The 22,366-nt window shown below is 39.8% G+C and overlaps 2 protein-coding genes across 7 annotated transcripts in view; one reads left to right on the forward strand and one right to left on the reverse strand.

Moving 5' to 3' along the window:
* The window catches only part of LOC125451689 (uncharacterized), a 217,046-nt gene that overhangs the window by 134,462 nt on the left and 60,218 nt on the right, over positions 1–22,366 (forward strand). Inside the window, exon 5 of one of the 2 annotated variants that reach the window (XM_059645867.1) lies at positions 15,137–15,174. The exons of the other annotated variant lie outside the window; for it this stretch is intronic. Coding sequence (XP_059501850.1) covers positions 15,137–15,157 — 21 coding nt within the window. The 3' untranslated portion in view covers positions 15,158–15,174. Of the gene's footprint in view, positions 1–15,136; positions 15,175–22,366 lie in introns of those variants that run through there. 2 annotated transcript variants of the gene reach the window in all.
* LOC125451688 (ATP-binding cassette sub-family C member 8-like) overlaps positions 4,881–22,366 on the reverse strand; it is a 156,669-nt gene continuing 139,183 nt past the window's right edge. For all 5 annotated transcript variants that reach the window (XM_048529168.2, XM_048529167.2, XM_048529169.2 and 2 more), the window contains 2 exons: positions 13,654–13,830; positions 4,881–5,429 (listed from right to left, as the gene is read on the reverse strand). In XM_048529168.2, the coding sequence (XP_048385125.2) occupies positions 5,247–5,429; positions 13,654–13,830 (360 nt within the window). In that variant the 3' untranslated portion in view covers positions 4,881–5,246. The remainder of the gene's footprint in view (positions 5,430–13,653; positions 13,831–22,366) is intronic.

Below are 22,366 nucleotides of genomic sequence, written 5' to 3' on the forward strand. Positions count from 1 at the left end.
TAGGGCACCGTATCAAAGGCCTTTTGGAAGTCTAGATAGATAACATCTACTGGGTTTCCCTGGTCTAACATACTTGTTACCTCTTCAAAGAATTCTAACAGGTTTGTCAGGCACGATCTCCCCTTACTAAATCCATGCTGACTTGTTCTAATCTGACCCTGCACTTCCAGGAATTTAGATATCTCATCCTTGACAATGGATTCTAGAATTTTACCAACTACCGAGGTTAGACTAATCGGCCTATAATTTTCCATCTTTTGTCTTGATCCTTTCTTAAACAAGGGGGTTACAACAGCAATTTTCCAATCATCTGGGACTTTCCCTGACTCCAGTGACTTTTGAAAGATCACGACAAAGCCTCCGCTATTTCCTCAGCCACCTCCCTCAGAACTCTGGGATGTAGCCCATCGGGGCCAGGAGATTTATCAATTTTTAGACCTTTTCGCTTTTCTTGCACTTTCTCTTTTGTAATGCCTACTGTACTCAACTCTGCCCCCTGGCTCTCCCTAATTGTTGGCATACTACTCATGTCTTCCACTGTGAAGACTGACGCAAAGTACTTATTAAGTTCTTCAGCTATTTCCTTATCTCCCATCACTAGCCTTCCAGCATCAATTTGGAGCAGCCCAATGTCTACTTTTGCCTCTCATTGGTTTCTTATGTATTGAAAGAAGGTTTTACTATCATTTCTAATATTACTAGCTAGCCTACCCTCCTATTTGATCCTCTCCTTCCTTATTGCTCTCTTTGTTATCCTCTGTTTGTTTTTGTAGCCTTCCCAATCTTCTGATTTCCCAGTGCTCTTGGCCACTTTATAGACTGTCTCTTTTTCTTTGATATATTTCCTGACTTCCTTTGTCAGCCATGGCTGTCTAATCCCACCCCGGATAATCTTTCTTTTCTTTGGGATGAATCTCTGTACTGTGTCCTCAATTACACCCAGAAACTTCTGCCATTGTTGGTCTACTGTCTTCCCCGCTAGGCTCTGCTTCCAGTTGATTTTCGTCAATTCCTCTCTCATGCCTCTGTAATTACCTTTATTTAACTGTAACACCATTACATCCGATTTTGCCTTCTCTCTTTCAAACTGCAGACTGAACTCTACCATCTTATGATCGCTGCCTCCTAAGTGTTCCCTTTCTTTAAGGTCTTTTATAAAGTCTGGCTTATTACATAGCACTGTCCAGAATAGCCTGCTCCCTTGTGGGCTTCATCACAAGCTGTTCCAAAAAGCCATCCTGCAAACATTCCAAGAATTCCCTTTCTTTGGATCCACTGGCAACATTATTCACCCAATCCACCTGCATATTGAAGTCTCCCATGATCACCGCGACCTTGCCTTTCTGACATGCCCTATCTATTTCTTGCTGCATCTTGCGCCCCTGGTCCTGATCACTGTTAGGAGGTCTGTACATAACTCCCATTATAGTTTTTTTGCCTTTGTGGTTCCTCAATTCCACCCACACAGACTCCACATCTTCTGACCCTATGTCATTCAGTGCCATAGATTTAATTCCATTCCTAACTAACAAGGCAACCCCACCCCCTGTGCCCACCTCCCTGTCTTTTCAATATGTTGCGAATCCTTGGATGTTTAACTGCCAGGCCTGAACTCCCTGCAACCATGTCTCTGTGATGCCTACCATATCATAATCATTCAAGAGGATTTGTGCTGTTAATTCATCTACTTTGTTGCGAATACTATGAGCATTTAGATAAAGTGCCTTAATGCTAACTTTCTTATCATTATTAGAGAGGTTGGAAATCCCAAGATGTCTTAAGCTATCCTTCCTTTTTGCTGTATTCCTAGTCTGCCTTGAGCTTAAATCCACCTGTACACATGCTATCCTGTTGCTTATCTTTCCATTTAACTCCATACTCCCTGTCTCTTTCACTTTAAACTTCTGAGTCGGGGGAGAAGGAAAAGTCCTACTGACCACCCTATTTATCCTTTTCGCTAGAACACTGGTTCCAGATCAGTTCAGGTGGAGACCGTCCCAACAGTACAGATTCCCCCTGTTCCAAAACTGATGCCGCTGTCCCATGAAATGGAATCCCTCTTTCCCATGCCAATGCCTTAGCCACATGTTTACTTCCCTAACTTTCTTTTCCCTATACCAATTAGCATGTGGCTCATGCAGTAATCCTGAGATTATGACCCTTGAGGACCTGTACTTCAATTTCTTTCCTCGTGCTTCATAATCCCTGAACAGGTCCTCTACCCTGGCCTTGCCTATGTTGTTAGTCAAAACGTGGACCACAACTGAATCCTCCCCCTCCAGCTCCAATATCCTTTCAACCCGGTCGGAGATGTCCCACACCCTGGCACTGGGCAGGCAACACACCATGCAGGACTCCCGATCCAGCTTGCATAGGATACTGTCCCCCTAATAATAGAATCCCCTATAACAACTACCTGTCTTTTTGCTCCCCCCTCTTGAATGGCCTTCTGCACCATGGTGCCATGGTCAGCTGGCTCATCCTGTCCACAGTCCTTTCCCTCATTCGTACAGGGAGCAAGAATCTCATACCTGTTGGTCAAGGTCAAGGGCTGAGGCTCCTGCACTCCTGAACTCTGAATCCCCCTACCTGCCTCACTTACAGGTTGGGAAAAACAGATAAACTGGGGAATTCCGAGAACTTAAAAAAAATCTTTAACTTTGTGAGAGCTCGAGGAATAGGAGAGTTTGATTTCAAGCTAATTACAATTCTCAAGTAACTTTAGGCTTAACTCAGAATCTTTCAAAAAGTTAAATTCTCTCATTTTACTTTAAAACCTGATTTAAGTTCTATCTATACAAGTCACCACTGGACCCAATAGGTTTAAATGGAGGCTCAGTCTAAAAAGTGCCTTTGCCACAGAAATTCAGTCATGGCCACCTTCAGTGTGACTGGCATCAGGTGGTCTCCAATGCTGTTGAAGTTAATCTTCCCTTGCCACAATATCACAGAGATTTCACTGTCTGAGTAGATACATGCAGTCCAAAAAAGATACTGATCCTCTAACAGCTGCAACAAGTCAATGTTTTCCTGTACCCTAATACCATCGGGCACTGTTTTCTGTCCTTGCCTTTATGGACAGTTGATTCAGCCAATTTCAGCAGCAACCGCAGCACCAAGCTTCTTCATCCACCTTGCTTTGTTGGCTATAGCTGGTCTTTCTCACTAAGTTATCCTAAACTGCTGGTGCCATACCAAATACTCCTTCTAATTCTTTAGAAACATCCTTAAGTTGTTTTTTAAACTCCTTATCTGGAATTTAGAACTGCCAGTGCATAGAATCTAAATTTGAAATAAATGCAAATTTAGGATCATCTACTTTCTAATTGCCTAAACGAGATAACAGAATTCAAAATGTGGGTGAACTCCCAACCTAATGCCTGCTTGCCTCCCTCAAAACAGACAGTGTCACGAAGTCAGAATTCTGATCCAGCATTTTACATTTGTTGGTGGTAAACTGCCCAAGCTGACATCTATAAGTTCAGCCCCATGTTTATAACAGCACCTGTGATTTCAAGGCTGGCTCCAAAGAATTGAAGAAAAAGGTAGGTTCTGCTAAACCTTTAGAAATCACTCGAAAGGCCTTAGCTGGTGTGTTGTATGTAATTCTCAATACCACATTTTAGGAGGAGCATCAACGCCATAAAGAGGATGCAGGGGAGATTTACTAGAATGGTACCAGAAATAAGGACCTTCAGTCATATGGTGATAAGAGACAGCCAGGATTGTTCTTAAAGCGGAGAACCTGAAGAAACTGGGATACTTAATTCATGAAGAACTTGATAAGAGTAAATCAGAAATTTCCCTGGTTGAAGGATCAATAACCAATGGATGCAAAGTGAGAGCAGGTTCTTTGATCTCTTTCTAAAGGGAATTGGACAATAGAAAGTTATGATCTTCAGGCCAGCAGCAATCCTTATTGTATTATGATAAACATAAGATTGTTCTTGAAGGTTGTGTGGAGTAACAGTCTGATTTAATAACATTTATTTGTGTTTGTGAAATCAGCTGTGACATAGATGGAGGAGATATTGGCAGCAGAGACAAAAAAAATCAGGACAATGATTTAATGGGATTGGTAAAAATAGTAATAGTGACATGGAAAAAAAAACAAATAGTTTTACACAGCAAATGTTTAGGATTTGGAATGCACTGCCTGTAGTATGATGGAGTCAGATTCAATCAAGGGGCTCAAAATAGAATTAGGTAAGTTTGTTAAAAAAATGCAAGTTTCTGGCTTAAAGGTAGGGAAGTGAAACAGTGAGAAAGTGAAACTTCAGTTTTATGATGATACACATCTGTACAAATGTGTTCCTGCATCTATACATGTTAGCTGTGTGTATTTATTTATGTGTGACTGAACAATATATGCAGTAAGAAATCTGAACAGGATTGCTCTTATCTCAGTGGATGATTTGCACACTGAGCAAATGGCTTGGGCGCTATTGAAAAGTTTGCTGATAATTCTCAGAATCCCAACACATATTGCCCAGTAGTAGACAAGTCCTGGCAGATTATACTTCTAGCACATCTCAAAAAAGGGAGCTCATTTGACTTGAGTGCAGAATGAAATCCAGTGAAATAACAGGATTTTATATTTGGTTTTGACCTTGTGTTAAAAACTGGTGTAAATGTTAAACAATATGCATTAACTAATATCATGATTACTATCTCATTGCTTTTTTAATCAATGCTAATGTCTAATTAATACTTTTTTAAAAGTAATACTCTCATTTTCCTGGGCAGACAAAATAAATTAGTTTTAATGTTTTTTTTAGAGATTTTAATCTTTACTTGCCTCTAAAATTTACAGAAAAGTTTCCCATTGACAATTTCTTAAAAAAATTTTAAACTTTACCAATTTCTCCTGTTACACAGAATACCAGTGGGTGGCAACTAACTTTTACAATGTTCATTTTAGGAAATGCCATGAAAACAAATAAATTCAGTCCCATAACCATACACATTTCAGTCTTTTAATGAAGATAATTTACAATACTTTTAAATAAAAAACATCAAGAATCCCATTAATGGACTATTTCATACAGTCAGATACATAATGTAACACTTTCCAAAAAAACAGCACAATTTAAATTATCTAACATTACTTTGGAATCAATGAATAATAAAGTGCCTTAAAGTTAATACAGTTTTCTATTCCAGACATCCCTCTTGCTTTTACTTGCCACTGTACAGTACTTAAAAAAAGTACATTGAATATATTAGTAGTCATATTATATGTGTGTTCAGCATCTGGTTGCCTTCACTAACTTAGCAAACAAACCATCATTTTGTTGCAGGGTCTGTGGGTCCCCATCTTCTACAATCCTTCCTTGTTCCATAACTAGAACTCTTTCGCAATCCATAACAGTACGTATACGATGAGCAATAATAAGCACTGTGCTGTTTAGGAATGCACTGTGGATAACCTAGAGAAGAAATCAAATGCAAAGTTTATATGAAGTATTAGTTCTGTTTTCAACAGCCAACATTTTCTGCTGTTAAAACATAACATAAGCAAGGTAATAAGTTACTTCTAGTCAAGTTACTTCCGAAAATCATGATTGTTTAACAAGGCAGAATCATCTATTGATAAAACAATGGATATCCTTGGCCTGTAGTAAAATGTTAGCTTTATCAAAATGAACTGATATTATACAATATACAAACTTGAAAGCATTAAAGGTTTTCTGATACATGGTATATGATGCCATGGGATTGCAACTGGGGTTTGAAAGTAGGATACCAGTAAGTAAATAGTCACAGCAAAATTTTTCTTTTGTGAACAGAGATGTTGACAAATTGGCCTTTAAAAGGAATGATACATAAACAGAGTATAAGCATGGATAGAGGATTGGCTAACAAAAGACACAGGATAAGGAGGATATACAAAAATTGGTGTAAATGTTAAACAATGTAGACAATTAGTAGTTTATTAAAACAATATGCATGAACTAGTATCATGTTTACTATCTCACTGCATTAATGAGACATTAGCATTTATTAAGAAAGCAATGTATGGCTCCTGATAAGTGGTGTGCCACACTGCTGGGGTCACAAGTATCTGCAACAGTGAGGACACTATGGCTTTTGTGTATTTTGTCCTTTTTTTAAAAAAGAATGAAGAGTGGTCTGCTTCAAGCCAATAAAGTAAGCAGTGCGAGAGGCTTTAGTTTCTTTTTTAAAGTTATAAAAATAGAAGCAGCCTGAATGGGTGGGGTCAAGCTCCCACTGAACCAGGATTTTAGTTTACCTGCTGTGGTTTGGAAGCTGCTATACACCTCTCCCTTCTACAATAAATCTCTCTCTCTCTCTCTCTCTCTCTCTCTCCCTCCCTCCCTTCCTCCTTCCACTCCCCTTCCCTCCACCCCCTCTCTCTCTCTTTTACACACACACACACACACACACACACACACACACACACACACACGCACGCACACACACACACGAACCAGCTTGAGGAGCAAACCAACCACAGCATTCACACCCAAGCTACAAATCTATTCAAGAACCTTAGACAAACACAAACACAGTTTTTCTCTTGACATTCTTTCTTTCTAGACTCAAAAATGACATTTGAGACAATCTTTTTTATTATTGAATTTGCCTTTGTCAAGGGTGTGTTTATGGAATGTTGCTATATTGGAACAGTTGCTATTTAGTAGTTAAATCATCTTTACCATTCTTAAGTTTCCCAATAGAGTTGTTATTCTGATCCTCCTTTTGTTTATATTTTAACTATAGTATATGAATAAAGTGTGTTTTGCTTCAAGCCTGGTAGTTTGAGCAATCAAACTGCATTTGTAACTTGTTTCTGAAATAAGAAAAAGGTAGGGGCTAGGCTGTCACCTTAATATGTTTTGAGGGGATTTGGTCTGGTCCATATAGATCAATGAGTCAGATGAGGAAAGTGAATGTATTATAGCCAGGTTTGCTGATGGTATAAAAATGGATAGTTAGGTAGGCGGTTAGAATTACATAGAGTATGTAGAGGGATATGAACAGGTTAAAAGTGAGTAGGCAAAAACTCGGCAGATAGATTATAATAGGAGGAAATGTGGGGTTATGCATGTAAGAATAAGACAGCTGAATATTATTTAAATTGAGAAGACTGTAGAAATCTGTACAAAAGACAGATTTGGGAATCGTCATCCATGGACCATAAAAAGCTAGCAGCCAAGTTCAGAAGATAATAGGGAAGGCAAATGGAATGTTGACCTTTATTCCAAATGGAAAAAAATATAAAAATATGAAAATAGGAAGGCTTTGCTAAAATTATACAGGACACTAGTCAGACCATAGCTGGAATACTGTGTACGAAAAAAACTGACTCCCTGGCTGCACTGGGGTCGACACTAAATAGCAACAGACTCACAGAGAAAATACTACAGACCATCAGACAGACATAGCAGAAAAAGGTAAGCGGAACACATTCAACACAAGAGAAGCAAGCCCTGGAAAGACTCAAGAAAGGCGAAAACATTGTAATCTTACTGGCAAACAAAGGACGCATGACGATAATTGTTAATACAGCCCAATACACTGAGAAAGTTAATGCACCACCAGCAGATACCTACACCTACCAACAAATGGCAGCAGACCCAACACCACTGTCAGAAAATCAGACTAAAACAACCCTGAAGAAATTACACAATTTAGGAACTATCAGCAATTGGTGTTCCATTGATTTATTTGAATATACAGCTGTTGAAGATAAACTACCAAAAAATGAAGCCACAGGGATCCAACACATCCTGCTTCTATGGACTCCTTAAGGTATACAAGCCAGGCGTACACCTCAGACCCACTTTCTCAATACCAAGTACACCAACATATAGACTAGCCAAAGAACTACAATGGAAACTGAAATATTTGGTTCTCAACACTACCTACTCCTTCCAAGAATTCCTCCAAGACACCAGAATAGAAGAGGACAAGATGATGACATCCTTTGATGTAACAGCACAATTTACGTCCGTGAACATTGATCTGGTCAAAGAGACAATTGCCACATTGCTGGACGAATCAGGAAGGCAGACACCACACGACAACAACAGCATCAACAAGGACAGCACCCTGAAACTGCTGGATCTGTGCCTCATAACCCACTTCACCTTCAACGACCGTATATTCAAACAAATCAATGGAACATCAATGGGATCCCCAATATCAGGACTGATTGCAGAACAGTAATGCAAAAGTTAGAATGGACAGCGCTTCCCACTACCCAGCCCAAATTCTGGGTCTGCTATGTAGATGATACATCAGTGATTATCAAACGCACAAGACAAGAAGAAACCCATCGACACAAACAGCATCTTCACGAAAATAAAATTCACAAGTGAAGACGAGAACAATATCCAATCCCTAGATATAATGGTAGAATTCAAGAACAACGGGGAACTCCAGACTAGTGTATACAGAAAGGCCACCCATACGGACCAGATACTTAATTACACTAGCAACCACCCCAACAACCATAAACTGAGCTGCATCAGGACATTATTTTAAACAGGCCACAACACACTGCAGCAACCTTTCAATTGCACAAAGCAAAACAAGAACACTTACAGTTTTTAAAAGGAATGAATACCAAAAAAGCACAATCTACTGCTACCTCTGTGACAGACCACAACAGGAAGACAACATGGCCAGATTCACTATTCACCCCACCGTACCTCAGAGATATATCAGATATGACCACAAGACTACTGAGCACCCTAAGTATCAGGGTGGCCCACAAACCAACAACTACCCTGCAACACCTGCCAACGAACATAAAGGATCCCATGCCCACAGCCAATAAACTAACGTAATGTACAAAATACCAGTCAAGGACTGTGAGAAACATTACATAGCCAAGCTGGAAGAAAACTGACAATAAGTATACGTGAACACCGACTATCCACCAAGAGACACAAGCAATTCTCTAAGTAAAATTTACGGTTGTTCCTATCATAATTTCTCTCAGCATTCTTAACTTGGGCTGAATTTTCCCTGTCTTTGAAAAGCATGAGCAACAGCAACAACTGTGGAGAAATATGAAGAAAATGAGATCAGTCAGAACCTCAAGATCGAAAGGCAAACTGGAGAGCTATCTTGGCTTTCCCTTGAGATAATGGTGCAGGAACACATTGTACAGGGGTGTTCTTGGTATGCAGTGTCTGAAGTGGTGCACAGCTTGGGGCGGCACGGTGGCTCAGTGGTTAGCACTGCAGCCTCACAGCACCAGGGACTCGGGTTCAATTCCAGCCTCAGGTAACTGTGCGGAGTTTGCACACTCTCCCTGTGTCTGCGTGGGCTTCCTCCAGGTGCTCCGGTTTCCTCCCACAGTCAAAAAAAAAGTGTGCAAGCTAGGTGGATTGGCCATGCTAAATTGCCTGTAGTGTTCAGGGGTGTGTGTTTGTTATATGGGGATGGGTCTGGCTGGGATGCTTCAAGGGGCAGTGTGGACTTGTTGGGCTGAAGGGCCTGTTTCCACACTGTAGGTAATCCAATTTAAAAAAGGGTCACGAATTTGACTGAGACAACACATCCATAATAGCACAAGTCAAACAGAGACATGCCAGGGAATTCCAGGAGGCTGGTATTCCAACCGAAACTCCATCAACAAACACATTGAACTGGACCAGATATACAAGCCACTGAAAAACAGAACTGGAAGTGATGCCAACCAACCCAGCAAACCGAGGCATATAAATAACAAGTGGGACAGAACACCAACACTTCACCAGAAGCTCACTGACGATGTTACTTAGTAGGGTGATGAAACATCTGCAATAAAATACACTCAGTGAGCAAATCTGCAACCTCATCCACAACCCAAGCTATAAATCTTTTCAAAAACTTTATACTATGAATTCCTTACCCAAGGAAAGATTTAGTGTGTTATGAACCAGGCCAGATATCCTAAAATGTAGTAAGAAGATAGCCTAGATCCTAACATTTATATTTATTTAAAGGCAAGTGTGAGGCACATGTTCCAAGTGTAATTCGATTTGTCCACGACTAGGTCTTAAGCAAAACACAGTTAAAATACAACTAAAAAAAAAATTCACGTAACAACTTGATTGAAGTACTTAACTATATAATGTATTATTGAATTAGTAGTTAAATACAGGCAGCATCTCAAACACACCCTTTGGCAAAAATGCAACTCAGCAAAACAGCTATGATTCTCACGTGCTGTCTCTCTCCAGTCCAATCTTCCCCTTTGGATATTTAAGAGGAAACTTCTCTTTGAAGACTTAAGTTTAGCAGTTTGGACTGAAGCTTTTAAACTTAGCAGCCAGCAGAAATCTTCTCACTAACTAAAATTAAAACCAAAAGTGCCTTGTTTCTGTAAGTCTGACCCCATTCACTTGTGTTTCTTTTGTGTAACTTAAAAATAACACCCAAGCAGTTTACTAACTGCCTGTGTGAAGGAGACATTCTGGTACCAATGTGGCAACATCTCTCTGCAAGAACACATCTCTTTTAAAGGCACAGTACTGTCAGAACTGGCATTGGAGGCCAGAGAAGTTCACTTGGCTGATACCAGATATGAAGAGACTGTTTTATGAGGAGAGGTTGAGTAAATTGGGCTTGTACGCAATGAAATTTTGAAGAATTACCACTCTTATTGAAACATACAAGATTCGTAGAGGACTTGACAGAATAGATGTTGAAAGGTTCATTCCCCTGATGGGAAAAACTTAGGACCAGAGAACATTATGTCAAAATAAGGTACGACACATTTAAGGCAGAGATAAAGGGGAATTTCTTCTCTGAAGATGGTGGAGGGGTTAGTGGCAATCTTCCAGAAATCACTAGGGTTAGGGAGGATCCCAGAGAACTGGAAAACCACTAATATAACTCTCCTGTTTAAAAATGGAGGGAGGCAAAAAACAGGAGATACAGGTTGACTAGCCTGACATCAGTCATTGGTAAGATTATGGAATCCATTGTGAAGGATGAGATTTCTGAATACTTGGAAGTTCAAGGTAAAACAGGGCAAAGTCAGCATGGTTTCACCAACGAGAGGTCATGACTGACAAATCTGTTACAATTCTTTGAGGAGGTAATGAATCAGTTAGATAAAGGAGAACCAATGAATGCTATCGACTTGAAGTTCCGAAGGGCCTTTAATAAAGGCTGCTGATTAAGAGAAGGGCCCTTGATGTTAGAGGCAAAGTACTTGGATGGATAAAACATTGGCTGTCTGGCAGAAAGCAGAGAGTTTGGATAAAAGGGTCCTTCTCAGGATGGCAGCTGGTGACTAGTGGTGTTCTGCCAGGGGCAGTGTTGGGACCACAACTTTTATAGTTTTATACATTAATAATTTAGATAAAAGAACTGAGAGCATTCAGGCTAAATTTGGCAAACTATATAAAGATAGGTAGAGGGACAGGTAGTATTGAGGAGGCAGGGAGGCTGCAGAAGGATTTAGACAGGTTAGGAGAGTGGGCAAAAAGGTGACAGATGGAATACAACATGGGAACGTATGAGATTATGCACTTTGATAGGAAGAATAGAAGCATAGACTATTTTCTAACTGGAGAGAAAATTCAGAAGTCTGAAGTGCAAAAGGACTTGGGTGTTCTAGTCCAGGATTTTCTTAAGGTAAACTTGCAGGTTGAGTTGGTAGTTAGGGTAATTAATTATATTCAAGGCTGAGGTGGCCAGATTTTTAATCAGTAAGGGAATCAAGGGCAATGGGGAGAAGGCAGGGATGTGGAATCAAAGACAGACAATCAGATCACTCAATATTAAATTGAATGGCCCACTTCTGCTCCTATGTCCAACGTCCTTATCGTGTTTATGTATCATAAAGAGCTGTGCTGTTATTAGAAAAGTCATCCTAAAGAAAACATTAAAATTTAAGGATAAGTACCTGAAGTACTGGGGCTAAATAAATAGGTGCTTAAAGTCCAGAACTATTCATACCTCAGTAACTTTATAGGCCTCCGAATCAAGTTAAAAAATTGACCAATGATTACTGAATCTTGGACATATTTTCTGCACAAACATTTGGAGTGCTGTGTTCAGTTCTAGTCACTAGACTTTGGGAGAGATATGAAGACTTTGGGGAGGGTGCAAAGGTGGTTTGTCAGGATGTTGCCCGGATTGGAGTGTATTATAAATGAGGAGAGATTTGACAAACATGGATTATTTCCACAAGAGCATCAGAGACTGAGGGGCGCTAGGAATAGGGATAGAAGTTTATAAAATTACGAGAGGCATGAATTGGTGGACAGTCAGAGTCTTGTTCCCAGGGTGGAAACATCAAATACTTGGGGTTTAAGGTGAGGGGGGAAGGTTTAAAGAAAATGTGCGAGTAAAGTTTTTTTTCCACTCTCTGACTGGTGGTAAGTGCCTGGAATGATCTGCCAGGGGAGGTGGTAGGTGCAGGAATGTTAGAACATTTTAGGAGGCATTTAAATAGAACAAGCAGAGCACAGAAGAATACAGAACATGTGCAGACAGACGGGATCAGTTTAGAATCACATCATGATCGGCACAGACATGATGGGCTGAAGGGCCTGTTCCTGTGCTGCACTGTTCTATGTTCTAAACTAAATGGTTGCAAAGCTTTCAAGAGGTTATTATACTGGGGCCTATTCAGAATACAGAAATGAAAGCTAGAGTGCTTTGGGAACTCAGTCATATAGTGCGTTCCATTTAATCAATGAATGCATTTTTCACACTTTTCCTATGGGGAGTGCCATTCCTTGATGGTAGCACATATGCTCCTCAATATGCATTTAGGATCTATATAGTACTCAATTATTTTGCTCACTTTATTTTCCTGGAAAATGGCAGAATTATAATCAATCTTTTCATTTAACTTGCAGACTAGGCAAGGAAGAGACAGGCAAAAATATTCTTGAATATACATTATTTCACACTCGCATCATTCATCATTTTCTAGTAATCAACTGCTTGATAAAACTCAATATAACAATTAATTCCATATTAAAAGTACAGAAAGGTTTTGGCTAATATCTGCTATTACAAACAAATAAAAATATCTTACTGAAACAAAATGAATCATTTTCATGAGTACATGTCATACGTAACTGTTATTTGGTATTAATTCCAAATGTATGTATTTAAATATACAGAGTATATGCCTGTGCCTGTTTAAAACATTTTACAACTGTAACATTTCCCAGTCCAAGCAAAAGATCCCAACATTGACACATTAACTCTTTCTCTCTCTGCAGACGTTGCCTGACCTGTAGAGCATCATAGAATTCCTACAGTGTGGAAACAGGCCCTTCAGCCCAAGTCCATACCGAACCTCAGAGCATCCCACTCAGACCCATCCCCCTATAACCTACCTAATCTATACCTCCCTGAACACTACGGGCAATTTAGCATGGCCAATCCACCTAACCTGCATGTCTTTGGACTGTGGGAGGAAACCCACGCAGACATGTTGTTTATATTGCATCACATTATGATATTATTACCCAAAGCACATGCACATTTTCTTCATTTGCACCAAAGTGTATATAGCACACAGACAGAACTGGAAGTCTATTAGTTAATAAACAGAATTTTGCAACAAATCTTGTTTAAAAATAATGTCCAGTCATAAATAATTTGGCGTTATGAAACTGCATGCAAAATTTAACCATTTTGTGTATTCAGTAAAAATAAATTTCTTACAGTTTGCAAAGCTGCATCAGTTTCCATATCAACAGATGCTGTAGCTTCATCCATAACAGTAATTTTTGATTTCTTGATAAGGGCTCTTGCAATGCAGAAAAGTTGTCTCTGGCCCAGGCTGAAGTTTTCACTCCCTTCTGTCATAAGGGTATTCAATCCCTCTGGGAGCTCACTGACCTAATAAAAGAAAGCACTTAATGAAACAAAACTCACTCATAGTTCATCATTTTAAAAATGTCTATAGTATTGCTGTTCACATTGCTGGTCAGTTTATTTGGTGTGTAGAATTTTGCTCCTACTCATACATAAACCAGTATATCACTTGAATAGCAAATTTATTTACTACTACTTGGCCGGTTTCTAAAAATCTTTTAAAAAACAAACTTATTTCACTTAAACATTTAGGTATCAAAGCACAACAGTTTATTGTATTTATTTTATCCTAAAAACCATGATACAATGGATTTGACCATAGCAAATGGTGGAATTTGAATTGAATAAAAGAAATGCAGAATTAAGAGTCTAATGATGACCACGATTCCATTGTTGATTGTGGTGAAAAACCCATCTGGTTCACTAACGTCCTCAGGGAAGCAAACTGCCATCCTTACCAGATCTGGTCAACATGACTCCAGACGTATAGCAATATGGCTGACTCAAGTGCCCTCTGGATGGGCAATAAATGCTGCCTGGCCAACACTGCCCTCATCCCGTAAATGAATTAAACATAAAACTTCGGATGTTTACTCATAGCCATACTCTGGGCAGGCAAAAATTGCACTGATGTCAATGTAAGACTGCTTTATCGGTTATTTGCTAAGCTGTGAACATAAAGGGTGAATGTGTCCCTTGTAATAATAATGCTAGTCTAAATATCCTGAACATGTTGTCTACGGGGAGATGGGGAGGTGGTGGCAATGTCACAATTAATAATTGTCCAGAGCCCAGGCTAATGCTGGTGCAAGTGAGTTAAATCCCAGCAGGCACCCCAGCTGATGGAGTTTATATTTAATTAATAAATATGGAACAGAAAGCTCATCATTAGTAATGGTAGCCACAAAACTATCAATTGTTGTGAAAGAAAAACATGTGATTCCGGTCAGCCTAACTTCATTCCAGTTCTCCTGCAATACTCTTAATTGCAATCTGCAATGGTCGATCAAGGTACTTGGTTCAAGGGCAATTAGGGATGAACAACAAATGCTGATACCCACAGTTACAAAATAATAAGAAAAATTTTGTCTAATTACATTTTCTCATGAAGCAGGTCTTTTAAGTCAATTGTTTTTGTATCCATATCTGTAGTCTATTAAGTATGATGCCACATTTTGTGGAATGCAGTTTAATTAATTTGTCAATTTCGAGGCAAGTTGTAGTTGCATTATGTGCATATGTTATTTTGTTTAAAGTAAATAAAAGGTGAAAGATGAATATTTACTGAAGCTCTGTGTATGCATAACATGTGACAAAATCTTCTTTTCAGAAGAGAAAACTTGTAGGATGATGGCTTTGACCCATTTACCCACAAAGCAAGTTTACAACTGTTGCTACATTGTAAGGGAAAATCAGCAAGAGGCAGTTCTGCAGAGGAAATAACAGAAAATAATCTGGATTATTCCGACATATGTGCAAAAACTGAAAACAGCATATGAAACCCATCCTGAAAGTGGCTCCCTCATCCCAGCTGTCTGACTTCCATTAGTTATCCAATCCTCTGTACAAGCTAATGTACTATCTTCAACATCATGGGCTCTTATTTCATTAAGTACCCTAAATATGTTGCACCTTTCTGAACATCCAAATATATTACATACATTGTTTCCCCTTCTATCTATCCTGCTTGTTACCTCCTTATCCCGTCGTGAAGCCACAGTGACTCTGTTTAATCATATCACGTATTTCTAAATGCTCTACTATATTGCTCTACTTTGTAATCGGATGTAATTTTTTTTCAATGATGGACATTAAGTTAATTGGCCTACAGTTTATTTTCTTTATCCCCTTCTCTTTATAAATAAAAGGTATTATGCTGGCACTTTTCATAATCTGCCAGGGCTTTTCTAGAATCTAAGGATTCTTAGAAGATTACCACCAGTGCACCCATTATCTCTGAAGCTATTTCCTTTAATATTCTGGGATGCATCCTAGCTCTTTTTCTATAATGATAATTATGGTAACTATTTCCTCTTCTCATTTTGCCCCTTGAATAATTTTGCAAAGCTATTAATGTCTTCTACTGTGAAGGCTGATGCAAAGAATTTTTCAACTGTCATTTTCTGGTTCCCATTATTATTTCCTCAGTCTCATTCTCTAAGGGGATTTGCTCTTCCTTTTTAAATTTATATTTGCTAAAATTCATTCACAGGATTATGGGTGTCACTGGCTAGGCCAACATTTATCATTCATCCTGAATTGCAATTGAGAGTTAGCCACATTACTCTGGGTCTGGTGTCATCTTCTGCCATGTTAGCATTCGAACCGTTCTCCCCAGAACATTTATCTTGGGTCTCTGGATTAATACTGTAGTGATAATACCACTGTGTCATTGCCTTTCTCTGACAGCTATTGCTGACAGTCTTGTAAAACAAATAAACTTTTTACTTCAACATGTTTATTGGAATGAACTCCCTAATTTGCCGTCAGGTGTGGCATTATTGGTGAAACAGCTTCCTGGACCGACTAGAAATATCTATTTTTATTAATAAGATATAGTTCCTCGCAAATAGCAACTAGTTGCAAGTTATATTGATATAATTGACATTGTTGCATAGACTCTGAGAACGACAAGATGTCAGGCCTCTAAGCGGTTCTGCCCACGAGTCCATGTGACACAAGCATAATGGATGTGCCTACGGCATTCTTTAGCAAAACCCTTTCAGAATCATGTACAACAGCAGGCAATAGAGTAGTTGATGGCCCTAGCTAATGATCTGCACATTTACTCTCATTCTAAACAGAATGGAAAAAAACCTTCATCTCATCAGTTCAGTGCAGCAAAATGCTCTCCAATGGACTTATCACAAGAAGAATTATGACTGCACATGGAGGTTGGTATTCTGCTCAGTGTGGTCCTAACTTCTATGTACCCGTCCCCATCTACAGTTAGATCCCCACGTGCTGCATCCCTCCCAATGATCAAGTCTGTTCTTGAGCAGGTGCATGTGGGCCAGGCCTCTGATGACCCCCGAAGCTGGAGGAGGTCAGCCATGAGCACTTCAGCCATCAGAGTAGTTAAACAAGCAGACTGTCATACAATTCTGTTATAACCACAGATCTAGGTTGATTTGGAGATAATATAAAAAGAAAGATTTTAGTTCCACAAAGGTATTCACTTGTACAGAAGCAAAATAGTTCAGAATTTGCAGATACTCAGCCATTTTGTGGAGAGAAAAGGGATCAATGTTTCAGGTTGATGAATTTGCATCTGTTTTGTTCCACAGATGCTGCTTGACCTGAGAAGGAATTTTAAAAAAAATTTATAGGGTAATTCACTTGGGTGCTCATAACAACAAAATAATTGGTCTGAACAAAAAGATGGACATCGGTCCATGTGCGTATTCAGACTAGGCTGGTGACGTCGCTCCACTGCGATACAACTTCTTTTGCTAGGATGCACTTGCACATCTGCTGATGCCACGGGCTGTCATTTAAACTCTGTTGGCTGTGACAAGCTTTCCACTGTTAAAATAACAGCTTCTCATAACCAGCAGCACATACTTTCCCCCAAGGTTTTTTATTGGAAGTTCTTTAAGTTTTATGGTGATTTCCAAGGTTTACAGACATTTTTTTCCCTTCTGGAACTCAGATTACATGTTCAGACTCATTGGGTGATATGGTCAGGAAATACTTTGCTAAATACACAGACAGCAGAAACCCATTAATCTGATAGATCACTCACACTCGCAAAACAGCCATGTGAAGCTGGTCCATTTACAATCAGTATTTACAGCAACTGCAACACAGGGGAGAAGTCTCAGTAAAATCAGGGCATTATCGCCTTTAACCTTCCAAGACCTCCTTTCGAAGCTCTGAATTTCATATTGAAATGTTTTTAAAGGATCATCCCAGGAGTTGAAAGATCTGTTGATTTCAGTGAACGAATGTTCAGGCACTTGACTCCACCCTGCACTATGATTATATGGAACTGACCTCTTTGCTCCAGGCAACGTCATTCCATTGCCAAGCGTTTGTGTACCTAGTGGCAACATTTATAATAAGTGGGGCCTTATAATAAAGTCACTGTTGTAAATATCTTTGAAAATGATATGGAAACATTAACTTCATCTTAAGTCTCCATTGTCATCTCTGATCTGTCAAATAGCTACCAGTCTTGATGAAAATGGCGTGCCCCAAATAGAGGATGAGCAGTGGATGTGAATGAAATAAAGATTTACTGAATGGCGAAATGGTTTCTGTTGGATTTTGGTTAGAGGGTTAGGTGGAAGGCGGGATTAGGTTTGCATCGTTATGCCATATGATTTCACACATTCCAATTATCTGAATGGTAGCTGTACGAGTCTGTTGCAGGGCTCTCTGGCAGCTATACGAGTAGCTTCACAAACATGGCAACTAATGACTCCCTGTATCCCTGTGGAAATCCAGTTACTAAAGCAAATTCAAACACTGTCTCAATTTCACTGGCTTCAAACAGCAAAGTGATGTAAAGGTATGGAAAGCATGGAATCGGTTTCCTGGAAGATACAAATTTGTGTGTACCAGATTGTAAAATTCTGGGAATTCTCATCAGCAGATCCTTTTGGACTAATTGGGGGAAAGGAATTCAACCGGAGCATGACAGCCACTAGCAATATATACCTAACTGGCTCACATGTAAGGTAACCTCAATCAAGGTATCCTACATACCTATCCAGCTTTGAAGGTTTGAGTGTCCTGAGGCACAGTTGCTCAGTCATGTTGAGCAGGCAGATTTTCCATGTTAGGATTATTGTCTATTTGGAGATAGAGCTCTGTGTCCATCCCTTCTGTCCTTTGGAGCAGCAGGCAGTCGAGAAAAGACAACAATTGCTGGTGTTGGTCAAAGGTAAAAATGTCCTTAAGCTCTTTCATGCTGCAGTGAAGGTTGAAAACAATGGTGTCCAAGATAGTAGAAATGACCTCCAAAATATTGGCAATATCCCTGAAGTGGAGAAAGTGTACTCTCATAACTAGTCCTGTTGGCAGAAACCTTTCACATAGGCTGGGATGCAACTGTCTTGATTTAGCATTTAAAGGCTTTCCAGCCTGTCAGTTTCACTGAGCTATCTCTGTTGTTTCCTTCCCTTGTTGATCCTGGTGAGTTTCAGACAACTCAAGAAAGCATTGCACAAGTCACAATACGGTGTTAAATGTTTTGGAGAGAAAAAACAGTTCTGTCTGTCTGGACAAACTGTCTGCCCAAATAAAATTGCTAATGCTAAGCGGTCTGCAGCTGACAGTATGAGAAGGCATTTTGACCTGCTTGGCATCCAATTGTAAAATCTTTTTAAGGTTTTAAAGTCGATTTGTAGCTCGGGATGTGGATATCGAGGCTGGTTGACTCACCAAGCTAGTTTGTTGTTCCGCAGGTGTTTCATTACCCTGCTGGATAACATCATCAGTGCAGCCTCCGACGAAGCTCTGTTGTGTTTTCCCGCCTGGTATTTAAAATCTTGAGTTGGATGACCTCACTTCCAGTTTCCTTTGTAATGGAATGTATATGGTATCTAGCTCTATGTGTTTATTGATTGTTTTCTTAGTGGAGTACTAGGCTTCTAAGAATTCTCATGCTTGTCTCTACTTTGCCTGTCCCAGGATCCTGGTGTTGTCTTAATCAAATTGGTGGTTCTCCTTATCCATGAGGATGGAGATGAATGAGTACGGGTCATATCTTTTTGTTGTGAATTGATGTTCATGTACCCTTGTGTTTATCCTCATCTCCGTCCTAAATGGTCTAACCCGAATCTTCATACTGTGACCCCTAGTTCTGGTCTCACCCACTATCAGGAACATCCTCCCTGCATCTACCCTGTCCAGTCTTTTAGGAATTTTATATGTCTCTCTGAGTTCCTCCCTCATTTATCCAAACTCCAGCAAAAACAATCCCAACCTAGGCAATCTCTCCTCATACATCAGACTCATCAACCTGGAATCAGCCTGGTAAACCTTTGCTGCACACCCTCAAGAGAAAGAGCATCCTTTTTCAGAAATGGAGATCAAAACTGCACACAATATTCCAGGGGTGGTCCTACTGAGACTCTCTTTAACTGCAACAACACAACCTTGATTTTATACTCAAAACCTCTTGCAATGAAGGCTAACATACCATTTGCCTTCTTTACGGCCTGCTGCATCAGCTTGCTTACCTTCAGCAACTGGTGCATAAGGACACCCAGGTCTTGCTGCATAACCCCTTCCCCCAATTTACAGTTCAGATAGTAATCTACCTTCCTGTTTGTGCTTGCAAAATGAATAATACCACATTTCACTTGGGGAGGCGATGGCCTAGTGGTATTATCGCACGGCTGTTAATCCAAGGACTCAGATAAAGTTCTGGAGACCTGGTTTCGAATCCCACCATGGCAGATAGTGGAATTTGAATCTAATAAATATCTGGAATTAAGAGTCTAATGATAATCGTGAATCCATTGTCAGTTGTTGGAAAAACCCATCTGGTTCACAAATGTCCTTTAGGGAAGGAAACTGCCTTCATTACCTGATCTGGCCTACACGTGACTCCAGACCAACCCAACTTCGTAGTATCCGCAAACTTTAAGATGTTACATTTTGTTCCCTCATCCAAATCATTAATATATATTGTGAAAAGCTGAGGTCCCAGCAACAATTCCTGTGGCATCACACTAGTTACTGCCTGCCAATTTGAAAAGGACAATTACTTTCTACTGTTTGTTTCCTCTGTGCCAACCAGTTCTCTATCCATCTCAATACACTTTCCCCAATCCTATGCACAATAATCTCTTATGCGGAATGTCTGGTTGGCATGGACAAATTGGACAGAGGTGTCTGTTTCTGTGCTATATGTCTCTATAACTGTATGGCTGCCTCTAAACTGAATTGCTTCTTAGGCCATTTCGGAGGATAGGAGGAAGGAGCACTGCTCTGAAAGTTTGTGATTTCAAATACAGCTGTTGGACTAAAACCTGGTGTTCTGCCCCTTGACTTTGTCCATCCCCCAAAACCAGCACCCCCACATCATAGTTAGAAGTTAATCATGTTGCTGGTTGCTTTGGAATCACATGTAGGCCAGACTACGTAAAGATAGCAGATTCCTTTCCTGAAGGACATTAGCGAATCACATGAGTTTTTAATGACGATTGATGACAGCTTCATGATCATCACTGAGGCTAGCTTCATGATTCCAGATTTATTAATAAATTTAAATTCCCACAGCTGCACTGGTGCGATTTTAACCCATGCCCCAAAGGCATTACTCTGGACCTCTAGTTTATTTGCCGAGTGATATTTGCAACCATCTTCTGCCAAAGGGCAATATGGGTGATCCACCCTCTCCTGAGGTCCCCAGGATACAGGTGCCTGTCTTCAATCAAATTTATTCACTCACCATGATATCAAGAAGTTACTAGATATGGCAAGGGCTGTGGGCCCCTAAATTAATCTGACAAGAGCAATGAAAAATTGCCCTAGCAAAAGCTACTAAAGTGTAGTTTCAACACGGGCATCTACACCTGGTTAAATGAGGTTAAAATATTCTTGACATCAAGACAATGTTTGCCCAAGTGTGGCATCAGGGATTCTTAGCAGATAAGAGTCAATAGGAATCAAGTTGAGTGATGCCTACACAAAGGTAGATAATTATGATTACTTGTGGTCAGTCTGCAATATCACTGCAGGAGTTCCTCAGGGACCAAGGTCCTTGACCCAACTGCCTTCAGCTGCTTCAATGACCTTCAACGCATCACAAGATCAGAAGTGGAGATGTTTGCTGAAAATTACACAATGCTTGATATCGTTCACATCTTTAGATAATGAAAGTCAGTGCCCATCAGCAGCAAAAACATGCAGGCTTGGTTGGGTTGATAAATGGCTCACAGCATTTGCATCATACGTATACCAGACAATGACCATCTCCAGCAAGACAGAATCTAACCATCATCCCGTGACATTCAATGGCATTACCAATGCTGAATCCTGCTATCAACATCCTGGGGCTATTAAAGTGTAGGACAGTGGCAAGACTTTTTATGGTAAGTAACTCACCTCTTGACTGCGTAAAACATGTCCAAATTGCATAGACTCAGTGGTCCAAATGCCCCGCTTCTACACTGTAGGGATTCTATAATTTTATCACCAAGGCATAGTTGTGCAGTGCGTGCATCATTTACAAGTTGAACTGTGCATACCACCAGGGCTCTTTCAACAGTATCTTCTAAAGATAAACTTAGAAGAGGAGCAACAGATGTGTGGCAATATCAGCAATTCACGATCGTCTTCTGAAGGATATTTGGGAGTGTGCAATAAATTCCAGCCAATCCAGAAACACCTACAATTTATGAACAAATAAATTTCTAGATTTGCTTTTTCATGATTACAAAACGTTACAGTTGGCTAGACAGTGTGTAAAACCTTTACTGAAACACTCCATGTATACATAAACCATAAATTTTCATCTCAACAACTCATTTGAAAACTGTTGACTATTGCTCTAGGGTCTTGCTTTGTCTCTACATGTATGCCCTTCACTCTACAACAAATGTGT

Source organism: Stegostoma tigrinum, chromosome 5, assembly GCF_030684315.1.
Source record: "Stegostoma tigrinum isolate sSteTig4 chromosome 5, sSteTig4.hap1, whole genome shotgun sequence".
In the NCBI taxonomy this organism is placed as follows: domain Eukaryota; kingdom Metazoa; phylum Chordata; class Chondrichthyes; order Orectolobiformes; family Stegostomatidae; genus Stegostoma; species Stegostoma tigrinum.